We start from the raw sequence: 16,146 nt of genomic DNA on the forward strand, positions 1-16,146 counted from the left end.
TTTTTGAGTGTGTGTGTGAGAATATACATGCAGTCATTTGTCCAAATGAGCCTTATATTACATTTACTCGTCTGAGGGTGCTGGGAAAAGGCTCGTGAATAAAAGATGGTGCCACGCTGCACGTTATTCATGCGCCGGCAGCTTTTGGAAGCAGGCGGCAGCGTATGTGCGCCGGCTTAAGGCTCAGCGGTGCCCTCATTAGTCATGTGTGTTGTGTTCCTGCAACCTGCCAGGAAACTGATTTACTGATACGTGCGTGCAGGTGTGAGGATGCTGATTCATCAGAGTTTACGCCCGAGAGCTGCTAGTTGAGTAGGTTAGAAGTTTTAGAAGTAGGAGTAAGGAAGTCAGACAGTAACTCACTGTATAGGTTGAAAGTAGCTTTAGGATGTTTGTGTCATTCATTTAGGGACGCCAAGTGGAGCGAGTTGCAGAGATGATGACACTTTCCATGAATTTGATAGCCTGGTTTGATGGCCTCCACCAGACATTCGCGGCGTCGGCCATTAAAGTCATTTGTTTACAAGTGCGGCGTCGTACGGGTCAGCACTTTTCCGAATCGGACATTTTACAGCCCTTTGTTTGAATTAAAAGTTGTCGTAAAATGGTTTCGTATAAAAAAAGGGACACGCGGGTCGGTTGTCCAATGGAGCATTTATTGTGGCAATATATTAGTTGTTGAGGATGTTAAACAGGATGTGTGTCATTGGCTTGTATTGTTCTGTCAACACAAAGAAAGGAACATTTGAATCTTTGTCATACTACACATGATGTCATGATATAATCCATCCATTTTCTGTACCGCTTAGTCCCCACGGGGGTCGCGGACGTGCTGGAGCCTATCCCAGCCGTCATCGGGGGACACCCTGAACCGGTTGCCAGCCAATCGCAGGGCACACAGAGACAAACAACCATACGCACTCGCACTCACACCTAGGGACAATTTGGAGTGCTCAATCAGCCTACCAAGCATGTTTTTGGGATGTGGGAGGAAACCGGAGTGCCCGGAGAAAACCCACGCGGGCCCGGGGAGAACATGCAAACTCCACACAGGGAGGGCCGGAGGTGGAATCGAACCCGCACCCTCCTAACTGTGAGGCAGACGTGCTACCCAGTGCGCCACCGAGCCGCCTCATGATATAATGTATTTGCAAAAACATATATATGTATATTAGTACGCATATATATATATATATATATATATACACACACATATATATACCACTCCCTCTGCTGCACACATGTGCGCTACACCACCCAGCCAAAAAACAAAAAAACAGCGCACTTGTCCTCCAGTTGGATAGAGCTGCGGGATTTAAATATGCAAATAAGCAGCTTTAATTAACATTGCTGATGGATGCAACACAGCTGCTGCTGTTGCTGCTGACTCCAACCAAGTGTGAACGCGTGCTGTAGTGTTCAAGGTTGAAACCTCTCGATGTTGTGTGTGTGTGTGTGCGCGTGCGTGTTTACAGGTATTACTCAGACATCAGCAAGATGCCGGCCATCAGCGACCAGGACATGAACGCCTACTTGGCGGAACAATCACGCATGCACATGAGCGAGTTCAACAGCATGAGCTCTCTGAGTGAGATCTACTCCTATGTGGGCAAATACACTGAGGAGGTATGTGTGCGCCACAAATATTGTTAATATTATTAGTGCAGTGAAAACTTTAATCATGGGGATAAGTTACAGACCCATGTGATATACATATACATGAAAAAAAACATTACTAACTGAATAAAACATTGTACTTTATATTGAAAAACACAAATGTACAAACAAACCATATAACTTCGTGTAATGTCCGTTAGCTTAATGCTAACATGTAAAGTGAAGCAAAACTGTATGGTGGCTATGAACTCAACTCATGACATCTGAAGTTTGCTGTCAAACTCAACATCAAATAATGAGAATGACATAATTTTCCTTCATGTATGCTATCTTGATGCTAACAGACAACGCTTAACAGGCTAACAACCAGCATTTAGTCACTGTAGTTGTGAAACTCTTCTTACGTCTCGCACACTAGAAGAAGCCGCTATGAAGTTATCGTGATTCACAAACAGTTTTATTCTTTGTCCCCTTTATGTATTTATTCTAAACAGAGCATACAATAGAGCAGGGGTGTCAAACTCATTTTTTTCACGGGCCGCATTGTAGTCATAGCTTCATTCGGAGGGCCATTATGACTGTCAACCCAAATAAATGTATGAGCACCTCATATTATATACGGTAAAAGCTACAAAACAAACTGACAAATGACTCGTTTTCAAATCAGACAAGTTTGTTATTATTAAAAGTGAAGACAATTTGCAATTCTAGTAATGACACGAATTTGATGCACAATTTGTCTTCGCGGGCCACATAAAATGATGTGGCGGACCGTATGTGGCCCCCGGCCCTTGAGTTTGACACCTGCGCAATAGAGGAAGAGATTGTTCCTGATTCTTGGGCACAATAACTTCCCTCGCTTTGTGTGTGTTTGTGTGTCAGATTGTCTGTGCACTGGAGCAGGACGACGCGGCCAGGAAGCAGCGGTTGGCCTTCAAACTGGAACAGGTGGTGGCCTTCATGACGTTGGAGAGCTGAGGACCGCACTTCCCAGGGTGCCACTGGGAAGAAGAGAAGAGACATCCCCCCTCCGCCCTCCCAACCCTTCCGCCCACCGTCCGCACTCTTGTCCGACACCGAGCCGTGCCTGAGCGAAAACCTGTTCCTCTTATGTTTTCATTCCTGCTTCCTCGATTGAATTATTTTGGGTCCCTCATCCGCTGCTGCATACAGACACCGAAAAAATGTTTTACATTTTTACGTTGCCTTTAAGAATGTACGAACAGTAATGCTTTCAAATCGGGAGGAGTGCGACAAATTGACGGCGGTTCTACGGATCTTGGACAGGCGACTGGGATCAATGCAAATATTTTGTTCCTTTTTCTCTCCCTTGTAGCTGGATTTGCATTCTAGACTGAGGTTAAGGGCTCAGGAGGGTACTGACAATGCTGCAGAGCCCCCTCCCCGCGTCCCCATGACCCCGACATTAGCACACGTTTACTAGCATTAGCTTCCACGTTTCCATCTGGCTAAAAAAACTTTCTCCTCTACCAAGCCCGACGCGGCCCGATGGGCTCCTCTGTAAGAAGCACACAAAGATAACGTGTGTGTGTGTGTGTGTGTGGTTTGAGAGCACACATACACGCATTTACACACACACACACTAATCAACAATGTCCCGGGATGTGCGGACATACAAAGTTGGTCAGCCTAAAAACCAAAGGAGCTTGACATTTTCAACACAAAAAGATGTATTTGTCAAGTGCCACAGAGGAACACAGACAACAACAACAAAAAAATACAACGAAAAAGAAAAAGGACAACCACAAAAAAAAACAAAAAAAAACTTGTGACTGGAACCTGTGTGCTACTTTTCTGACCTCAGTTTGTGGAGATGCTCCGTGGCTCCTGGCTTTTCCACACCTTTCTTTCCTGTTTTGCACAAGCCTTCAATGTGGACGCCGGCCGTAGTGTAGCCGCGGAGGCGCTGGTGTCGTCTTCGCGCCTCGGAAAAAAAAGAAAAACTGAACAATGGTGCGATGGTGAACTGAAGACTTGTCGGATGAGCGAGAGAGCGAGGCCACCTCTTGTATCCTGTGAAGCTCTGCCCTTTCTTTTGCCTTGACAACGTGCCCCATGTGGTGATGTGAATGTGCGGAGGCCGCCCTCGGTCCACCTTTATTGGCTTTTTAAGCGCATGTAAAACCATTTAAGAAAAAACGTATTTAAGGAGAAAAAAAAAAATGAAAAATAAGAACTCTAAGCCTTGCGATGATGATGTGGATGTGTTTGTTTAACTTTGTTTTGCTTGGAAGACTGGAGAGAAGGAAAAGCAGATAGCCGTATTGAAGTTTAAGGTGGAACCTTTATTCAGTTGACGCTGCAGAATCTGATAATTAGTATACAGCGGTGCCTTGAGATACAAGGAATTTATTCCGAGACAATGTTCCAATCTCAAATCGTCTTTCCTCATTGAAATGAATGAAAATGCCATTAATTCGTTAATATCACCCAAACTAAGGCTTGTATATTAAAAAAAAAAATACTCGCATCTCAAGGCTCCATTGTGCACTAAACACTTGCATGTTGACCGATTTGGATAAAAATTTAGTTGTCGACGGACTGGTCTCGTCGGCTGTCGTTCACATTCTGCAGCCCGAATCCGCTCGCGGGGTGTACGCTGGTCACGCTGGCTGTCAAACATATCAAGACATGGAGATAGAGAAGGTTGCAGTAAATGGGTAGACTTCTAAATTAGCCGTGTCCTTCATGTAGCTAAGCTAAATAAACACTGTGTGTAGAAGCCCTACCAGCCATGTGTACATATGCACCACCGAGTGACAGTACAGATAAAGTTTCCACCTTGAAATGTTTTGTAGGAATTACAGTACAGACGTCCTCCTAGCTCAGTATTATAGCAGGTGTTTTACACACATACAAAAGCAGAATTTTACTAGACCATATTTGAAAGATAAAGAGTATCTTATCAAGAGATCAAAACAGCCTGGGGGGATAGAAGGTGAGCTTCTCTAACTTTGTTATAATTAATTGTATACCTGTGTATGTAAATATAATGCATTCCTATTTTGCAGTCCAGAACAAAATACTATTTGTAATATAGAATAAACTTTATTAAGAAACCAAGGATCTTATTGTTGTTGTTTATTTAATGCAGTATAATTCCCAGTAGGTACAGCCAAGAGGTTTAAAAACATGTGTTTAAGGGTTAAAAATTGCCAGAATATTAGGTACAGCTTGGGACCACGCCTCCAAACGACGTCGAAACTAATGTGGGGGAGATGTTTAAAAGGTGTACATAATAAAAAGTCAAGTATGGCCAAAATATTAGGTCCACAGAAAATAAGGGCCACCATAAATAAATAAATAAATAAATATGAACGAAATTGAGATCACACCCCATGACGTCACTCCAAAATAATCGAAAAAGAACCAATAGGAAATTACCATGGGATGACGTCACTTAATGCGACCATACGTTGTGGCCGACGTCATCAGCGAAGCACGAGCCAGAACATCGTTAGCAAAACAAAACAAAACGAACAAAACAAAAAAGCCTTGTTTAATTGACGTTTTTCCAACTATACGTTGCACAGGAGGTGGACGTCCCAGGTAAGCTAACATTGTTAGCTATAGCTTCAATGTAAATTCGTGGATTTATTTATTTAAAATAAACTAAATGAAATTAAAACTACCAAGTTGAATTGAGAGAGGCGTCCCCTAAAAAAGCTCGGAAATGTTACTGGACCAAATAAATACCTGCTGTGAATTTTTACCTCCAGCTTCTTATTGTGTGAAAAAAGGCAACAACAATAAGCAGCTGGACACAAGTTAACCTAAAAAAGGTTACAATACTTTTCAGCTTCATCCTGAATTTTCATTCCATGTAAGTGCAACTATATACATATATTTTCCACCATCACTATTATCTGATTATTTTTTAGATATATATGTATTTAAACTTTTTTTTAAAAAGTTCAATTAACAATACCAAATTTAATATACATATAGCTTATGCTACAAAAAAAAAAAAAAAAAGGCAAATGAACCATAAAAGACTCCTTTAGTGGACTTCGTTTGACTTCAACCCAACAGATGCCCGGAGTGACGTGATTGTCAGACCAGCAAGTGATTCCAAGGACAAGCGTGAGAAATTCCCGGCGAGTAGGAGTCGGTAAAGCGCATCGACAGAACATCCGTCGACCGCTTTGATGCGGCAGTCAAGGGTTCTCCCAGGTACACGCCTTCCCAACACTCTCCCACTCATCCGCTTGGCTCTCAGGTAGCTGCTGCAGCATTCCTCCCTCTAAATCCTTCTCCCCCTGGAGATGTCAGGGAGGAATGCTTGTTGCAGTTAAACAAGACTAAAAGTGCTGAATGTTGAACGTCAAAAGAAGATTTTCAAAAGCAATTGTAAATGTAACCAAAGGGATACCAAAAACCGGATGTTTTCATTCCAGACAATCGGGCTGAGCTGAGACGGTTGTCAATAGAAACTGCACTGCAGCAGTGGGATGTTAATGAAGTTAAGGGAAAAACGTGTGCGGGAAACAGAAAAGCTACAAAACCATGAACACAGTATGTAGTGCAATGTAGTGGTTGTGAAATTCAAAAATTATTTTGATTTTACAAAGTAAACACGTAGACAGACAACAATGCTCATGAGCATATATTCTTTATCTTCTGCAAAAAACTATTAATAATATTGAAACTTTGTAACCAAGACTTCCCCAGACATCAGAAGAAGCAGCATAATGGCCATATTGAAGCAAATTAATTATTTTGTTCAATCATTTCATGATTCCTGTATGTTTTTATAAAGCACAATATTGTCGAGTGATGCTTTTTGAGTTCCCCCGCTTATAGCCCATACATATCACCAACTTTAGTGCCGACTTTCTTTTCAAATTAATCAACAATTGATTGTTATTTTCCCCATTTGTTCCTGCCCATTGAGCAAGTAAATTGCCACTCTCTTCTTCCCGCGTTTTTGACTCGTTCTTAATTGAAACTATGTTGTGGAAGAACTTCTGTTTGTATTGTGCGGGGTGATTTTTTGTACGAACCCAAAGGAGCAAGCGAGTGAGCTGGATGACAGCAATAGATGAGGACGAGCAAGTGAGATACTTGTCGGCAAAAGCCGTGTCGCAGGTGTACCGTCACGTCTCTTCACACATGCTGATTGTTTTGACCGAGATAATTGGGACCCTGTCTGCGTGTGTTGTGCCACGGATAGTTGTTTCAACACCTGCCAAACACGGCCCTTCGCACGCCATGGCAACACTGCGCCGTATGAGCACAAGCGAATTGAATTGGCTGCCGTCCAAATACTAAATGCACCTACGGATCACGTTAGAGTAAGCGCAGTTTACACTTAGCAATCAAATAAATAAATAATAATCATATCAAGTATTTCAATTTCTCATTAATTATCTAAGCTGAGCAATTATCTAATCAAATTAATGTTTCCTATGCTGTATTTGTAAAAATAAAAAAATAAATAATGATATGCTTCTATTTTATTTCATTTTCAATAAATCAACTAACAGATGATTTAATAAAATATTATTATATATACATACTGTAAAATATAATTTCATCAAATAATATATAAATGTTCAATATACTACCTGTAGATTTGTTTTTTCAATAATTTTGTATTATTATTTTATTATTTTCAATAAATCGATTCAATTTATTTAGTAAATAAAAATATTACCTATTGTCCAGATTTTATTCAAAAAATTATATTGTAATTCATTTGATGTCATACAAATAATTGTTAACTGTATGTTTATAGGTCAAATTATTTTACTAATATTTTTATTTCATTCACTTTGAATAACTCAATAAGAAAATATTTAGTCAAACACATAAATATTCAGTTTTGTTTTCAAATTGTATATTTATAAAAGATTTATTTTTAACTTCTGTTGTGATTTGGTGCCATTTAAATAAGATTTAATTGAATTAAATGAATGCACAATTATTTTTTATTTATTAGATAGTAATCCTGTTTTCTGACAATCAAGCAGTTAAACGGTAATTTAATGAGCCAAATGGAAACAAATACCTACAAAAAGGGTGAAACTGAACAAATGATGACAACACACTTAAAAGCAGACACCTCTATTACTTTTATTCTATTCACATTCCTGGTTCCAGGTTAAAGCTAAAAAAAAATTATTTAAGTGTCTCCATCTTTTCTCCCCAACACCCATATGGCGCAATTATCGATCTTGGAATCCAGATCCCCTGATTGGCCGAGCAGGTTTTGACGTCAGAACACCTTTTCCTCCAATAAACAGTCAAGTCGTTTGTCCTTCCCACCGGGGTCTGCAGTTGCATTATCCCGGACAAGAGTCCCTGGTGCTAAACAAAAAGAGCTGACAAAGGATGAAAAGTAACTCTCCCCGGTGTTTTTTTCTTCTTCTAAGGCCAGCCACTTTTATAGTGCGCCTATTTGTGTTTCTGTGTTGCACTTGCGCTGTCCATTGAGCAGTTCGAGAAACACACTTCTCATATATTTCATGTAAGAGAACTGAACTAAAGTCAAATCCGCAGCTTTGCCATCTCATACTTGCACTTTTCACGCTAATAATATACAAACCTTGACCTGAAAACCCAGAGGATTCTTCTCCAGGTTGTGGCCAAGGGTCAAGGCTATTAAATCTGGATTATAATAGGTTTCTGCCCCCTCGCTTTACCTTTTTTGATAGAAGCAGAAAAGTTCCCAGTCAGCAAAATTAGACCGGCTTCATAAATGATATTTGCTGATGCGTGCGTTACTGCCGCGTAAACTTTTTTTTTTTTTTTTCTGACTTTTACCTCCGTTTGTATCTGTATTCTAAAAACTTTCATCCGGCCCGTACGCCCACTTAATCAACATTAGAGATGCACACTTAAAAAGAAAAGGGGCCCAGAATCGATCCCCCCCTCCCCTCCCCTCCCTTCACTACCACTACCCCTCCGTACATGTTAAGCGCTGCAGTTTTGCTCTACGGTGAGCTACTCCGGCGGGTCATTGCATTTTTAATGTGGACTTATTTTCAAATGAATAATTTAGTGCCTGGTCAGCAAGCAAGGGTGATCCGGAATCTATCTGATGGGCGTGCGGGAGCCCAAAGGGAGGGGAGGGGGGCGTCGGGGGTACATGCAGCTTCAGGAAGTTTGAAGGTGCAGGAAAGTGCATGTGGTAGCACTCTGTTTACTATTGATTGCGTGTGTCACTTAATAACATGCACATCCATAGGAAGATGTCTCGGGAGATACAACCTTATCCCAGTTTTAAGGGTGTGCACATTTATGCAACTATATGATCTATGTTGTTTGTTTGACTCTTTTTTTTAAATGGAGTTATGGGTTCTATTTTTGGAGGATGTATCGAGGTCTCATTGTTTTACATCACGAACCTGGCAGCTGGACGGGGGTGTGTAGACTTTTTATACTGCGGTAATTTGGAGGAAAAAGTCATTGCCCATTCAAATGCAATCATCATATCGTAAAATATAATTTTCAGCTATTTAAGTCAGACTTTATCGCTTATAAAAAGAAGTTAACAGCCATGTAGTAAAACTCAATATAGAAAAAAAATGTGCTTCGAAGTGATCATATTATGAAGGTCTAAAATGTAAAATACGTTTTGCAAAAGTTTTGCTGTGTGTCATCCAAATTGTAGACGACACTCCAGCTCAGTTAGAAAATGATGTGTAACTTTTTTGGGGGGGATTTCCTTTGTTCCCAGCCGCTAGATTCTTTTACCACATTATGCAAATATGTACATTGAAAATCTCCGGGGGGGAGGGGGGAGTCAGTAATAGGGCGGAGTGGAGCGAGGGAACAGGGCAATTAAGCGGCGAATGCAACATAGATCATCTTGTCACACACAAGTGGACATCATAATGCCGAGTAATGGCCCCACCCATCTGCGGCGCAGGTAGAGGCGGGCTTCCTGGGGACTCTTGTGCTATTAATGAGGCCTCTTTGGGCAAAAGCACACACTCAGGGGTCGAAGGCTTGGTAGGCAAGGGGGGGGGGGGTGCCTCTGCCGACATGAATAACAAAAGGCAGAGCGGGATCATTTGGTACTCGGACGCCTCTGGGCTCCGCCGCTTTAATCAGGTTTGCGTAATGAATGCACCTGCTGTGAATCGCCGTTTATTCATAACAGTCACCCAAATGCGCTCGGACGCCGCTAGTGTGTATGTAGGCCAAGTAATCGAGCCAGTGTCGGCTTTTATTAACGGCCCCGGAGTTGATATGACGCAGTGACAATGTTATGACAAGGCCTCGGGTCACGTTAGATGGATCATCACCTTGGGATTTCTTCGTAGCAATGTCATGAATATTGAGAGATGAATTCACTCGCAGTAAATAGTCGGCTGTGGATTATCCCAAAACACTATAATGTGATGAAAGTCGAGTTAAAGTTGATTAAACGGCGACAGCATTGATATTTTTTTCGGCGCACTCCGGCAGCCCAATCAAAAACTGCCAAGAGTGATTGGTGGACAGAGTCGTAAAGTCAACTAATCGATTACCTAATAGAGGAGTTCGATCTTATTCTGCGTTTCCCACAATGCATTGCCGGCGGATATATTGAAAGGTTTGCCTCGCTAACATTGCGTCATTTGATATTTGTCATGCCTTCAACATGTTGCATTGATGGCTGTAATAGTCGGCGGATTTTTTTTTTTTTAGACTCCTGGAAATCATTACAAACCAAGGATTTGACACCCACCCAAAAGAAAAGTGATGAATCACCAAGAGGTAAGCTAATCACAAACATCGGTTAGAAATCCATCCAAAGAGAGCCTCACATAAACTTGGTGTTGTTTCCCCTGTCTTTTTTAATAATTATCATACAAGATAAGTATAAAACAAACATCGGTGCTAATTTTGATTAGCATGTCTGATACCATTTAGCTAGCGGACGTTCGTTGCTTAATCACTTCTGGGTCAAATCAAAGCAGATCCCATCATAGATCAATGAATAGAGTCGTAAGACTTCAAAACCAGGTCCTAATGGATTCTGCCACTCTGAATTATGTCGGAATTGGATTCCCCATTTTGTACCTTTTGTCACCGCCACTCCACACCTTGCATACGCCAACATGTGTCGCCGCCGAATTGATAAGCGTGTTTGTCTGCTTTCATGTCGTCTCAGCGAGGCGTGTGTGATCACGTGCCAAATGCGTGACCTTTTCCCATTTGTCTTTGTCGGCAAAGGGGGGGTTGGCTGTCCCGGCGCCGAGCCCTCTTCCCCCAGCTGTTGGGTTTAATAAAGAGCCGGTGGTGAACAGCATGTCACTCTCTCATCTTTGCAATGTCCCAGCGATGCCTTTGTAGCGGGCCCAGCGACACGCCAACAACAACTCTTGAATAAAGAAAACTGGCTAATTTAGCCGGGAGGTTAGCGAGCCCCGTTGCGGACACATCTGTCTCGTTGCATCTTATCTTCTTACTCTAAACGCGTTATTAGTAGTGCCAAATGGTGCCGCGGGGATTTGGAGCAATCGTGCGCTTTCCTTCCACAGTCCGCATTTGAAGAGCACGACGTTGAGCGTTGTCGTTGCGAATTTGCTTTCTGCCCGTGCCAAGGCATCTGCGAGTTTTAAATTAATCTCCAGAAGGAGGCTCAGGATTAAATGCACTGGAGCTGTTTAGTATCTGGACATCTGGGCTGTCAAAAGGATGGAGAGCAAGGTCTTGTGTCCTAAATCCCACTTCTTTTGTGATTGCGAGATTTGTCACCCGCAGCTAGACAAAGCAAAACACTTTTTTTTAACAAAAAAAAAAATCTGGCGAATTTCATCTCTAGTTTTGTCTATTTGCATACGTATTGGGTGAATTATTGTAGTCATTTAAATGAGAAGGGGAACATCCCTCTCGGGCAAATTCCAGCGAAAAAAAAAGCAAGCATTTTGATGGCAGACTTGCTTTTGTGATCAACTTTAATAGGCTATTTTCCTGGGGAGCTGCATTGAAGTGGAGCACATTAAGACCGCATAAAGTGCCTCATAAACTGCTCGGATTCTCCAACGCCATCATCATCATCATCACCGTCATCATCCAAGATAGACGCCCTAAAAGATTCATTTTCAAGTCCACTCAAGTCACAGTGGCAGATCAAGTGATACTGATGTGAAAAGTGTCTTAGTTTGCATTGTCGTCCACCTTATCGTCATGACGTACCTGTCCAGTAACATCACAAACAGACTTTTTTCTATCTTCAATGGAGACTGAAACAGTGGCTAGTTGTAAATTAAATAGTTACCAATTAATACCATAAGTCGTTACGTTAGGTGATTTTACAATATGCAAATAGCTGCCAACATACCACTAACGGCTTTTGCCAATACTAGCTAACGGACCTAGCGCCATATTCTAACTGAACGATATGAGCGCAGATTAAGTCCTTATTTTTTCTCATGAGTTCAGTCCTTCAAAAGAAGATCAATGAGTTACATAATAAGCAGTTATAAAGCAATGAAGCTCATCTTTAGCTGCTCCATGTGCTCATGAAATGCTAATAATAGCCAAAATTGTCCACCCTGTCGACAAACTTATATATTTTGCTGTTTGCAAAACATCCATATCATATAATGGATGTACCCTCTGATTTTTTTTAGGTGAAATATTGACTCGAAAATATTTGTTTGTATACTAATAATCAGTGTAATGAGTAGTTTGGTCGTTATGACAACAGCGTATCGTTCATAACACATCCTTATGTGATTTCCACTTTTGTGAATTCAGAGGGAGTTGCTTTATTCATTTCCTAATCCATGACTTGCTAATTGGTGGCCAAATCAGAGGCCTTTGTTTATAACCAGCGTGTGTACTTACGTGTGTGTATGTTGGTGTGAGAGCACGACGGGGGAATGAGACACGGGGAAATAAATGATGCCAAGCTACAACGGAGGAGGAGATGATGAGAAATGGAGGGAGAGGGCAACTTCTCACTTGGCCCCCATCCAGCTGGCATATGGGCCTGTCTGTTGGGCTTTTTCAAACGCAATTTATTTTTAGATATTTTAAAAACTCATTTGAAAGCCATTTTCACTGTATTGCCGCAGACCTCCCACCCCCCTTCCTAGCCCCGCCTCCAGCCGCGCGGTGGCAAGCCCCATTCCTTGGCAGTCAGCATAGTTTTGATTTAGTTCTGAGGGCCATCTGTAATCCTCGGCAGGGCGCCGCGGTCCGCAGCCTTGCAGAACTGTCTTTGTATACCTTTTCTTTTTCTCGGGGCCTCCCAGGATTAGAACTTTCTTGTTTGCTATCAGTAAGTCACTCTGGTTTGTTAGGTGGAGAACCACTTATGTTCCTGTCCGTTTGCAGCTAATAAACCGGTAATTCCGCACAAATCCGCCGAGTCTTAGCCATGAGTCATCAAGGTCTAGAAACACAATCCCGATTTGGTCATAGAAGTTTTGAGAGCCGTCATGTGGAAATATCTTTTCTGAACATTACACTTCCAAACCTGATTGGAAGTTCAGTGCACGGGGTGTCAGTCAAGGTAAAGCCATGTGGTGGCAGGGACGGGGAGTGACTCTGTAAGCTCTGGACGGAGATAAGCACCTGGCGGGACAGCTTTCCATTTCCTCCCAAGTCACCCAATCAAGTAGCGGCTGGAACTTGGTGCTACAGATACACGAAGGCTTCTCGCCATTCTGTCAAGGATCGTCTCGTTCTATCGTTTTCAAAACTGAGCTTATACTGTAATGTGCTCGGAAGAATTTTGTGTTTTGGAGTTGGCGCTGTCAAGTTTTAGGACGACAAGTAATCAATTATCAGATTAATTAGATGAATTTGATTAATTGTATTTTAATAATGGGGTAATCGTTTAGAGCTATTGTTTAACTTTGACTCGTTCAATGGTTAGTTGGTTTTATCACTAAACAATACCAAATAAACAAACTCCAAGGATGAAATAGTTTTCATGCAAAATAAGAATTTATTCGATTAATTGATGGAATAATCGATAAGATATTCAATACTAGAAATATTCAATAGTGACATCTCCATTACGCTTTTAATTTTGGACGTTCCAGAAGGTTTGGAAGATTTCCGTAAGAGGTAGGCTGCCATTTTAAAGAACATGACTGCCACCTACTTGGCTCTATTGGAACCGTATCTTGGAAAATGGAAATTAGCCCCCGATTTATGGTTGTTCTAAATTCCCATCTTTTTTCTGTACAGTTTTATTTTAACCCATTCACTGCCAATGACGGCCATAGACGTCAAAGATCCATTTTAACTGGGCTGACAGTGAATGCGTTAATGACATTTTCTGGTAATGTGCTGAATCGGCAGTAGCTATCTTTGGCATGATGCAGACTTTGTCTTCCGGTGCCCTTTGACGCTCTTCTCTCATATCCATAATAAACAGCTCGTGTATGTCACGGACAAGCATCACCCGGCTGCTGCTGCTTTTCTGACTCCAAGAGTTTAAATTTGGGATTCAAAGAGTGCAATTGGCTTCTCGGTCAAACCTCAAATATCTGTATCACTTACGAATTGCTGTAGGGCTCGTAATTCCCTCGCTGCCCGATACGCCGTCATAGCAAGCTCTGCCCTTGATGAACCACGGCGGGCCATTTTTGCAGCGAAGCAAGGTTTTATATAGCCTGCAAATTCGGCAGTTACGCGCACGCCAGAGTGATTGCAAACATCATCAATGCGTTTTACATCATTGATCGGCCATTTAGAGTTGCTTACACAAACTATAATGAGGCAATCGAGTGCTGATGACTCTTCCATTCAGGCGTCATAGTCACGGTCGCACACTTGGACTCGAGGGTCCTGCGCACATTTAGCTTGATAGATGACGCTTGTTACTTTTTCCAGCCTCTCTTTCAAACTCACACATGCTTGGCCGTCACTGAATTCTATTGGTTACAGCCTCACCTAAAAGTTCTAAGGGCATCCATTCAAAGGCGCTTCATTAATATGTATTGGAAATTATGCCGCGCTAAGTCTTCTGAAGGTTACGTACATCCAAAGGGTGGCGGCATAACAGTCTGAGCAGGATCTCTTGCAGTCAATGTAATGGAAGTTGTTTGGGGGAGGTCTGACTCAGCAGAAACAAATTGAATGGCTTTTTGTGGACTTACGGCAAAATGTAAGCATTTAGTGTACTTTTCCGAGTTTGGAGGGACTTAATTGACAACTTTGCTGCCCCCAAGGGATGAAACGCACTTACTTGACACAATCACTTTTGATGCTTGTCCATAAAAGCAGCACTTGTTTTTTTTTTTTTTTTGATTGGGCTCCCTTAATGAATGTTTTTTTTTTTTTTGGGTAATAATAGTCCTGCGGTGCTCCCCTAGCACTTCTCTCTCTTGATTGGCACTAATCAGTGTGTGTGTGCGGTGGGCATTGTTTTTTAATGGGGCGTAATATTGGCACGGCTGGCACCAAACGGGTCTCGTCGGGGAGCTTGCAACACGCGGGGCTCATTTGATTAAAGCCAGCCGGCCCCTTCTCTATTGTTTCTCATTACGCGGGGCCCTAAGGACCAACATTGACATTTGAGAAAACACTACATATTAAATTACCTGAGAAAGAAAAGGTGGGACCACGCTAAATGTTTTAACCGATGGAAAATTAAAATCCCTCCGAGCGTTTTAATGGACGCCGCACTCTTCATTTGTTACTCAAGGCTTAGATTGTGAACGAGGTTCGGGTTGGTCACAGTCGAACCCTCGCCGAGGCTATAATTAGATTTAATACATCCAAAAAAAAAAAAAGGTGCCGGGTTTGGAGTCCCTCTGCGTCTGATTGTTTCCCAAATGTTGTTGTAAAGTCATGATTCCTGAAACGTTTTTTTGTTTTGCTATTGTTGCCTCATTTCCCGCCTTTGGGCCAGCTCGTGGGAGATAAATTTGAAGAAGAGATCCAAACTTTCTTACAAAAAAAAAGCTCCCAGGAGTAGATTTCAGTACTCTAAAATAAATCCCCTGAAATTGTTGCTTAATTTGTCATCAGAGGAAAGGCGACACCACCCACCTCCCCTTTTTAAATGGAAAATATCCAAATGATTTTTTTTTCCCTACCGCGAATGTCATCTCGCACACACAGCCGCCACAGGTCCATTGCCTCGCTTCATCCTTTAAAAAAAAAAAAAAAAAAAAAATCAATTCAAATAGAGGCGTCAGCGTGGAGAAGATGGATAGGTCTCAGCTAATGTGTTTTTTTTCTCACTCGCTAGGAATTAACTCCTCTTCCCAACTCGGGTGCAGCCAGCATCTTCAGAGTAATGAAGCCTTAACGCCGAACGCTGAGCGCATTTCTATTTTTTTTCAAATTCCATGACTTGACCCATAACTTACTTGACAGGCCCTCAAAAGCGAAAACCCAATTTCACAAACACGTCTTCCATCTTGTGTTTGCTCAGAGGTGTGTGCATTGAAGGGCGAATCCAAATGTGCTCTTTATGATTTGTGTGCATCCCAACTGTTGTTTATCTTTTTTCTGCCATTTTTTAAATAACCATACAAGATGTTTCCCTTAATTTGTTCTGTACGTTTTTGGTGACCCGATAGAACTTAGTTGCTCCTTGGTTAAGCA

The 16,146-nt window shown here is 41.8% G+C and overlaps 1 protein-coding gene and 1 long non-coding RNA gene across 2 annotated transcripts in view; both read left to right on the top strand.

Moving 5' to 3' along the window:
- plxna4 (plexin A4) overlaps nt 1-4,701 on the top strand; it is a 106,974-nt gene extending 102,273 nt beyond the window's left edge. The window contains exons 31-32 of the mRNA XM_037243853.1: nt 1,476-1,626; nt 2,500-4,701. Coding sequence (XP_037099748.1) covers nt 1,476-1,626; nt 2,500-2,595 — 247 coding nt within the window. The 3' untranslated portion in view covers nt 2,596-4,701. The remainder of the gene's footprint in view (nt 1-1,475; nt 1,627-2,499) is intronic.
- A 365-nt stretch (nt 4,702-5,066) lies between these two features.
- LOC119117371 lies at nt 5,067-10,345 on the top strand. Its single transcript, XR_005096507.1, has 3 exons — nt 5,067-5,187; nt 5,671-5,811; nt 10,276-10,345. It is a non-coding gene; the product is annotated as an uncharacterized LOC119117371 (long non-coding RNA).
- Nucleotides 10,346-16,146: the final 5,801 nt, after the last annotated feature.

This window comes from Syngnathus acus, chromosome 23 (genome assembly GCF_901709675.1).
Source record: "Syngnathus acus chromosome 23, fSynAcu1.2, whole genome shotgun sequence".
Classification (NCBI taxonomy): Eukaryota; Metazoa; Chordata; class Actinopteri; order Syngnathiformes; family Syngnathidae; genus Syngnathus; species Syngnathus acus.